Genomic DNA, 10,067 nt, shown 5'->3' on the forward strand with positions numbered 1-10,067 from the left:
TTCTCTCTCTCTCTCTGTATGTTTGTCTTCTGTGTGGTATCACCCCTTCCCCCGTCCTGCACTTACGTTTAAATATAGGACTGGTTAAATAAAAGAAAAACAGTAGAATAATAAATATATTTTATTATCATTTAAACAATATTATATATTCAATGGTGGACTTTTACAAGCGATACCACTACATCTAGATAAATCGAAGAGTTCCTGTTTTAAAGTAGCTATCAATTGTTGATCAGCTGTATTTACTATATTATCAAACTCATAGGGATCTTTATCAAGGTCATATACTTCTACAAAATTCTGAAATACAAAAATAAATCTCATAACTAACAGAAATTTTATTTGTGTCGGAAACCCGACAGGTTTGTATGATAGTACCCTGCCATGGGGGCTGGGGCGTGTATCTTACATACAGGGTAGAATTACCCATCGTAGAGTAGAGATGTATTTATAATAATAACCCGCTACAGAAAGATGGCAGGGCGATTAATAGAAATCCGGTAAATAAACTTACTACTAAATCTTCTAGTTGACAGTATTTATAATTTTTCCCCTGTCCAATAACTCTGAGACAGGAGTAAGTATTGTTCCACGAATCTTGACATTCACAATGAGAATGACACACCTGTAATTATAGAAGAAACAGATTAATTACTGGGTGATAAAAAGAGGCTGTTTAAGTGGCTCCATTTTACATCTAATTTATTTCCCGTAATCTGAATCTTTGACGTTACCCTAAAGGCAACCAATCAAAGCATGTCAACTTATTTCACGGAATTGTCTGTATCACGGAAGCTTTGGCAAGGAACAGCGCCTAGTCGTCGGAATGGGACGTAAAACCCCTACACGTAAAATAATCCTTGAATTCGAAATAAGAATAGGCCGCTGTCCAGAAAAAACGTCTTGGTCACGACCCCTGCTTGGGTAGGAAAGTACTTTTGAAAGAATGCTATTTTCATAAAAAGCATAAAAATCTCTAAGCCCTTGCCAATCGTGGGGTCGTGGTGGACCTCTGAAACTTTTAACAAAATGCTATGTTTTCATGAAAATCATATAAATCTCTGATCGATATACTTCTTGCCATATTTTTAAGCGTCTGTCCTCAATTTTTATAAAGGTTTAAAACTGTAAACAATATGTTGTCAAATAAGGAGTCGCGATCAGATGCTGGTTTCTGGAATGGGATCGCAACCAACAAAATGTTGGGAACCGATGCTTTAGACGAAGATGAATAGGAGTACACAACTGAAAAATAAAAGTTATTAAAAAGTTGACTTACCATCATGCCTTGATTATGAAGTTGTGGACATCCTGGATTATCAACCAAATGTTCGCCATAATGTTCGACCAGAAAGTTCTCCCTGGTGACGACGTCTGTACTAGAATCAGACATCAATATAGGGACCATGGAAACACCATCCATCTGTGCTGGTACAGATTGTCCGGATAGTTCCACGAACGTTGGTCCCAGGTCGATATTCATCACTGGTGCCTGGAATAACAAAATACATATAAGTTTACAAAAGAGATAGCTTAACGTTCACTCGGCACAAACTAGGTCATTTCGGAACAAACATATGGTTTAATTTTATTTCAATAATTCGCTTGCGCGTAGGTGCTTTAACAGTGGGAGAAATGCGTTGGACCCGGAAAAAACCCCACAAGGTTAGACAGGCGATCCCACTCCTTGTCACGTACCATCACCATACTCTACCCTATACACGACATTCATCACAACTATATACTTACACTACTGAATTGTCCTACTGATCATCAGCATACACTACCCTAAACACGACACCCATCATAACTATACTTACACTACTGACTTGTCCTGGTTTTATACCCGGTCCACTGATCATCAGCTGTACTCTACCCTATTCACGACACCCATCATAACTATATACTTACTCTACTGACTTGTCCTGATTTTATACCTGGTCCACTGATCATCAGCATACACTGCCCTATAGACGACACCCACCATAACTATATACTTACACTACTGACTTGTCCTGGTTTTATACCCGGTCCACTGATCATCAGCGGTACTCTGACGTCAAACTCATACAGCTGTCGTTTATCATACGGCATGGAAAACTGACCTGTAAAATTGAAGATAAAACTACTGTGAACCACTGTGGCCCCCTTAGTAGCTCATCTGGTGGCAATTTCCCTATGGTTACCATCTAAAACCCAAAATAAAAACCTGGTATTCATTAGCTCAGTCGGAGCATAACAGTAGGACGTTAAACCCCATTTCATTTCATTCTCTTACAAACAAAGTCTTGAATCATCAAGCAAGGAAAACCACAACGATGTGTTGTTGGTCCGAAGACCGGGGTAACGAAGCGTAAGTCACAGAGCGACGTCCAGATTAACACGTTTTGTTTTTCTATAATATGATATCATTGCTAAGTGTAGGAGGACTGCACCACACACAAACAATTACACAAGGCAAAAATATATCCATACATCACAAATAACAAACGTATATATCAGATTAAGTGAATGGATCCTGGGGCTAGCGATATGCCTCTACTGCGCTGTATAGTCCTGGACTTGTAGTGATACAGACATCAGATCAAGAGAATTGATCCTGGGGCTGACCGGGTCCCAGGTCTGTAGTGATACAGACATCAGATCAAGTGAATGGATCCTGGGGCTGACCGGGTCCCAGGTCTGTAGTGATACAGACATATCAGATCAAGTGAATGGACCCTGGGGCTAGCCGGGTCCCGGGTCTGTAGTGATACAGACATATGTTTGTAAAAGACAGTTACCCAGATGAAAACCGTTATCCGAACTAAAGATGAAGTAAGTATTATCAATCATATTTTTAGCTTTAACTGTATTATACACGTCTTCAACCATATCGTCAACAGATAGTAACGTTCTCCATCTGTAATATAAATATATCATCAACATATAGTTTCGTTCTCCATCTGTAATATAAACATATCGTCAACAGATAGTAACGTTCTCCATCTGTAATATAAATATATCATCAACAGATAGTAACGTTCTCCATCTGTAATATAAACATATCGTCAACAGATAGTAACGTTCTCCATCTGTAATATAAATATATCATCAACAGATAGTAACGTTCTCCATCTGTAATATAAACATATCGTCAACAGATAGTAACGTTCTCCATCTGTAATATAAATATATCATTAACTGTATTTTACACTTCTTCAACCATATCATCAACAGAGAGAGATAGAGAAATGGGGTTTAACGTCCACACGACACAAACCAGGTCATTTCGGGACTAACAAATGGTTCAATTTTATTTCAATAATTCGCTTGCGTGTAGAGGTCATTAGCAGTGGGAGAAAACCGGAGGGCCCGGAGAAAACCCACGCGGTTGGACAGGCGACCCTACTCCTTGTCACGTACAACCGGGGAATCGAAACCACACCAGTTGACTCAATGACAGACTTTATGATACAGCGCACATGCGCTAACCTTCAGGCATCCAACCCCACCACCCACCCACCCCCAGATAGTAACGTTCCCCATCTGCAATAACATAAGAGTCTAATAAATATACATGTTCCGGGCAGATGACCAGGATTTCAAAACTCCTGTTTAGCTGTCTTCATTAGCACAGTAAGATTAGAATACTAGGACGTTAAACCCCGCTTCATTTCATTTCATTTCTTTTGATTGATAATAACATAAGAGTCAAGGGTACGCGAGAGTTCTATTACGTGTACGTGGATGTGAATACGGGAGTTGTTCGTCCCATCCAAACGACTAGACACATTTAAACGGTTCGGTTTTGAGATGTTCTTTAAAGACACTGAGAGGTTATACGCCACCAGGTAATCCTGTTAACGTAAACACGGGAACTGAGTTATTCGTCCCATCCGAACAACTAGAAACATTTCAACGGGTAGGTGTTTAAACAACAGCGTGTAATCCTGTTAACGTCGATGATAATTAATTCAATAGTGTTTTTATTTTGTTTAATGTATTTACCTATTTCTAAAGATATCATCTACAAGTATAACTGTATCATTCGGCATCGGTGTAATGGCTTGTCTTATCAACCAATGTTTACCCTAGAAATATATTAATACAAACTAAATTAGGCTCCACAATGTTTAACCTGGAAATATATCAATACAATCTGATTAATATACAGATCTATATCTCGTTTCGTTTTTTTATACTTTCGATGGCCTACACTACATGAAGATCTGACACGTTATAGCGATAGGTCACGTCAGGGGTCAATAGACCGACTTATGACTCTATGACGTCAGACATTTGATTAACCAATCAGCATTGATGTTACTAGTGGATTGCCCACAGTTCCGTGAAAAACACGCCTAAAGCTCACCGTAACAGACCGATTCATTAGCTTATCCCTAACACCATTCAGAACACGAGTTAAATAACAACTCTTCCAGATCCAAGTGTAGTAAAGACAAGTAAAACGAAATTTTGAACTATAAAAACGAAACGAAATAGGATCTATGTTTTAATCAGATTGATACCAATACAAATTAGATTAGACTCCACAATGTTTACCTCTGAAATAAAGTAATAATAATCATTAGATTCAGTTTAGGATTATTAAAGCAGTATTCCAGCTTCTGAAAGCACCATAACGTACCTCACCCGGTGCAGGTGTATTTATAATGGAATGTTTATTGGAACTGCTGTTCTATTATTTAGATTAGTGAAGTTCTATTCCATCAACTGTACGTTTTGGTACAGTAAGTGGTGCATGAGTTCATACGACTTATCCCAGCTTGCAAATTGTCCAGGGTTTTGCAAAGCCCAGCGTCTCCTTGTCAGTATTTCAGGACGGAGGATCTGGCAAGGACAGTTCCTAGTTGTTCGGATGGGACGGAAAACCGAGGTTGGAATTCATTTGCTATCCGGACAAATTTTCCTTCGTTGTTTTCGCTGTATGGTGAATGACTGTCAGCATCAGCTCGGTGGGTGGAGACAAATAGGCATTTTACCTCGTTGTCTGCCGTCGGTGAATAAAAGTAGGCACGTAAACCATATTTCATTCAAAGCGAGCATTCGTATTCGTACCTTTTAAACAGTATCGAAGAAAACAAATAAGTTAAAATCAATCACCGAGTCATGTTCGGCACGTGACTCATCTCAGTGTCTCTCCGTGGGTTTGTCTTGTGTATTTTGTTTAGCTGTGGTGCGGTCCTCCTGCAGTTACTATTAGAACAACAGGGTTATAGTTAGTACCCACCTCGTCGCCATGTTTGTTATAACTACCGTCTCTAGGGGCAACCATACCAGTAAAGTTATCAGCATATTGTGGTGCTGGTGTAAAAGGTTCATGACAGGCTGGAGTTGATAACATCATAAAGAACGGATCACCATCAGCTGATTGTTGATTTAAAAACTCCATACCTCGTCTATGCTGAAATAAACAGATTCAAGTTCATTGATCTATGGCGAAATAACAGATTCAAATTCATTGATCTATGGCGAAATAAACAGATTCAAATTCATTGATCTATGGCGAAATAAACAGATTCAAATTCATTGATCTATGGCGAAATAACAGATTCAAATTCATTGATCTATGGCGAAATAAACTGATTCAAATTCATTGATCTATGGCGAAATAAACAGATTCAAATTCATTGATCTATGGCAATCAAGGATGGGAATTGTTTGAAACAATAATATGTGAATATTATTATTACTATCAACAAGAGAGTAGATCTGAACAGTACATAACAGTTATCTATATGAAAGGGCAGGGTCGATGAAAGATAGGTCGGCAGTTAATGATATCGCGCCGCAATACATCTAATTGTAAAGTTTGTGCTGGCTAAAAGTCAACAGCAGTTGGAACACGGATGGGTTTTTTTTGGTATTATTGGGAGTTCGGGTTATCGGGAGGGGTTGTTGTACTATTGGGGATCTAGAAAGTCGGGTTACCGGGAGGGCAGGGTTCCAATATATTCTCAAACAGAAAGCCCTGGTTGTTGGTCTGACGTTTCCTGGTACACAACAGGAATGGAACCCATGACGGCACCAATTCGCCCCGCAGTTGCATGTCTAACGCTCTACAACTGAGTTATAGCGATCGTACAACCATGTCGGTTTGTGACAAGATATCATCGAGTGTACCGACCTGTAAGATAACGATATCCTGTCAAATAATCAATATTTAGAGGGTTTGCAGCTTCGATGTGGTAACTGTGGAGAATGCCTCTGATTAGTGAGTGTAGGGTATGGAACACGTGGTAACTGTAGAGAGTTGTGGTTCACAAAGGATTCAAAATGCATTCCAACAAATCTCACTGCTAGGCGAGTTCCAAACCCCGGTGTTTCTCTTAACTCTGGCAGGTAAACACAGTTACAAATATGTGTGTGTGTGTGAGAGAGAGAGAGAGAGAGAGAGAGATGGGGTTTAACGTCCACTCGACACAAACTAGGTCATTTCGGAACTAACATATGGTTTAATTTTATTTCAATAATTCGCTTGCGCGTAGGGGTCTTTAGCAGTGGGAGGAAACCGGAGGACCCGGAGAAAACCCACGAAGTTGGACAGGCGACCATACTCCTTGTCACGTACAACCGGGGATTCGATTACAGATATTTATTCAGTAAATTTATACTTACAATAACATCTGTTAGATAATCGTTTTTATAATCGTTGCCATGGGATTCCCTAGTTCCATTCACAGACAGATCGTAATTATAATATCTAGAATTACCAACCTACAAAACAACATCCAGGAAATTAAATCAAATCTTTTTCCATGGAAACATAAAAATCAGGTCAAATCAACAATCCTATCCTAGTGGCTAGTGGAGCGTGTTTACCAGACCAACCCACCAATCTTACCTTAGTGGGGCGTGTTTACCAGACCAACCCACCAATCCTATCCTAGTGGAACGTGTTTACCAGACAATCCTCTCCTAGTGGAACGTGTTTACCAGACCAACCCACCAATCCTATCCTAGTTGAACGGGTTTAACCCACCAATCTTATCCTAGTGGAACGTGTTTAACTTACCAGGCCAACCCACCAATCCTATCCTAGTGGAACATGTTTACCAGACCAACCCACCAATCTTATCCTAGTGGAACGTGTTTAACTTACCAGACCAACCGACCAATTCTATCCTAGTGGAACGTGTTTACCAGACCAATCCACCAATCCTATCCTAGTTGAAGTTGTTTAACTTACCAGGCCAACCCACCAATCCTATCCTAGTGGAACGTGTTTAACTTACCAGACCAACCCACCAATCCCATCCAGGAGGAACGTGTTGTGGACCACCAACCTGTGGAAAACCATACTGAAATATGAACAATATAAATAGCTATGAGAACTACATATTTTTTAAATAACCATTCTGAAATTTAAACAATTTGAGTCTTATTTGCACTACAAACAGACTCCCTGTAAGTCAGCTGACCAATCCAAATAGATTTCGTATAATGGAATTGACAAATATAAATTATAGGCCTACAATATCTCCAAACTTACCAGATTTAGATATTTCCCAGAGAAGAAGGTTCGATAACCCTGGTTTTTCAGGTAAACGGGAAAGGCATGTGGTTCCTCGGCTTGTTGCCAGGCGTAACTGCTACAATTACCATCGACCGAGTTATTGGCGGCCATGTGATTGTGGACATATTTACCCGAGAAGATACTTGATCTACTGGGACAACAGAGAGGACTGCTTACAAACTGTAATATGATAATAATAATAATAATGATGTTGACGATGTTGTTGATGATGTTGATGGTACCGGACAGTATTTAAATTACAACTGTCAAGCGTTATTTTACGTGCAGGCTAAGGTGTACGCGTGACCTCGGGTTTATCGTCCCTTCCGAATGACTATTAGGCAAGAAATTGAAAAGCATTTAGTAAATGAATAAACTGTAAGACATAATTATGGAAACATTTACTAATTTATTTGGGTGACATTTTGAAATATATTCGTTCATGCTTTTCAAGATGATACAGCAATACCACACGGAAACCATGACGACTAAATATTTTAATTAAAATTACAAATATTGATTACATTTATTACAAATACAACGACGTACATTCCAATTATTTTAGCAAACAATAGATGATGTCGACATACCATATTATTGAAGATGATGCCCTGAGAACCGATAAGGTTGGTAATTTTCTTGATAGCATTCTGTAAAATACAATATAATGAATTGAAATGAAATGGGGTTTAACGTCCGGTAATACTATAGAGGTTATTTTAGTTCTATCAAAGGTGCTCTGTTTAATATATTGAAGTGCCGAGGGACCCGGAGAAAACCCACAAGGTTGGACAAGCGTCCCTACTCCTTGTCACGTACAACCCGGGAATCGAAACCACGGCAGTTGACTCAATGACAAACATCATGATACAGCGCGCATGTGCTAACCATTCGACTATCCACCACCCCCACCCCCCGCCTCGGCTTAGAGGCCGGGATTGAGACAGCATGTGGGCTTCTTATAAGAACCCACTCTCAGTCTTTGGTTCGAGGCTATTAATATACTAACATAGATATTGTGATTTCCTATATTTGATCTATAAACGTAGTTATAAAAACACAGCGTCCCAGAGTTAATTGCTCCTAAACACAACGTGGAAGTCAGAGTTATATTTAACAACACCGTAGTATCACATTCATAGACATACTGTCATATACAGACAAGGAGGAAGCACGCTGGGAAAATCCGGAGGTCCCGTGTTTAATCCAAGCATTGACCGAGAAAGTTCATCCGGATTTTTCGGCGTGGTTCCCCCTTGTCTGTGGTACAGGACGGAGGGACTGACAAGGGACAACGTATAGCCTAGTTGTTAGAATGGTACGAAACACCTAGGTCTCGTGTACGTATTGACGTGCATGTAGGAGTATAATAATGTAGGTTCTAATCCAGAGAGTTCACCGAGAATTGTTGACGGACGGAGACGAGAGCACATTACAATGTAGGCGTGTAGTTGTATAAGCTTATACTTATTCTGATCTTACCTGACTTCCGAGAGTATAGTCTTGATCATCAGTTAATATAAATACAATATTGGGTGGTTTAGCTGTGGTTGTTGGTATATATGATGTAATTAATATCACACCTAGTATATACCAACATCTGGGTTGTCCTATACATCCGTCTCTCATCTTGATACTAACTAGCAATCGACCATAGAAAATATCATGTGTGGAATCAGCAGTCAACCATAGACTCAATCAACTTGTACAATATCGCCTATAAAATCAGCAGTCAACCATAGACTTGATCAACTTGTACTGCTCTACGTTAACGTCTGTGGAATCAGCAGGTTACCATATAAAACATATAACAATGACGTTGACTGTTATCGCCTGTAGAACTAGCAGGTTACCACAGGCACAGATATATCAATGATCTACATGTATTATCAGATGTGCTCACGTGATCATTTATTAATACATGTACGTTTATCTAATCATTTTCACAGATATCACTCGGTCACATTATTTCGTAAATAGATAACACCGGAGAACTGTAGTTTGATATCGCAAACAATATACAATCTCTCTGTAAAAACAATAAAGACCCTCTCTGTAAAAACAATAGAGATCCTCTCTTTAAAAACAATATACACCCTCTGTATAAAAATAATATAGACCCATCTGCTGTAATGGAAGCATATTTCTGTTCCAAATTATGACTGGTCAATAGTCCGATTAACAACCAGTAGCTAACTGCGTAACAATATCATTACGCTTTAAAGAGAGTTCCAAATTGGACCAAATATGTTTACATAACTTTACGTCATGACTCACGATTTTATTATGCCCAATTAACCAGTGCATAGCAAAATATTGCAGAAAAACTAATTGCGTGACAAACGAGGCTATCAAATCGGATACAATGTAAACAATATTGTTTGGAGACGAACAATGCTTTCACCGTTTTAATACATTAAATCACTTTCCAAAGTTTTAGGGAAGACCCCAGATTAAACGAAGGGCTGTCGTCTTGCTGTCGAACAGACACACTCCGCCAGAAGCTCAAGTATCAGAAGCTAATCCAGCAATGGCCAAACAGGGATTT

The 10,067-nt window shown here is 39.2% G+C and overlaps 1 protein-coding gene across 1 annotated transcript; it reads right to left on the reverse strand.

Moving 5' to 3' along the window:
* Window positions 1-141: 141 nt before the first annotated feature.
* LOC126824538 (N-acetylglucosamine-6-sulfatase) lies at window positions 142-9,326 on the reverse strand. Its single transcript, XM_056101976.1, has 12 exons — window positions 9,002-9,326; window positions 8,110-8,169; window positions 7,496-7,699; window positions 7,239-7,304; window positions 6,622-6,720; window positions 5,234-5,407; window positions 3,991-4,073; window positions 2,784-2,902; window positions 2,002-2,105; window positions 1,280-1,492; window positions 515-625; window positions 142-300 (listed from the first exon to the last, which is right to left on the reverse strand). The coding sequence occupies exons 1-12, from the start codon at window positions 9,146-9,148 to the stop codon at window positions 142-144; spliced, it is 1,539 nt and encodes a 512-aa protein (XP_055957951.1). The 5' UTR covers window positions 9,149-9,326.
* Window positions 9,327-10,067: the final 741 nt, after the last annotated feature.

The sequence above is a fragment of the Patella vulgata genome, chromosome 6 (genome assembly GCF_932274485.2).
Source record: "Patella vulgata chromosome 6, xgPatVulg1.2, whole genome shotgun sequence".
NCBI lineage: Eukaryota > Metazoa > Mollusca > Gastropoda > Patellidae > Patella > Patella vulgata.

Bases quoted from the DNA above. Each gene is read 5' to 3' on its own strand.
- LOC126824538 (XM_056101976.1), bottom strand. From the start codon at position 9,148: ATGAGAGACGGATGTATAGGACAACCCAGATGTTGGTATATACTAGGT. The intron at 4,074-5,233 runs GTGGGTACTAAC...ATATATTTCTAG, and splicing joins ATAACAAACATGGCGACGAG to GGTAAACATTGGTTGATAAG. The intron at 2,903-3,990 runs GTAAATACATTA...TTTATATTACAG, and splicing joins GATGATATCTTTAGAAATAG to ATGGAGAACGTTACTATCTG.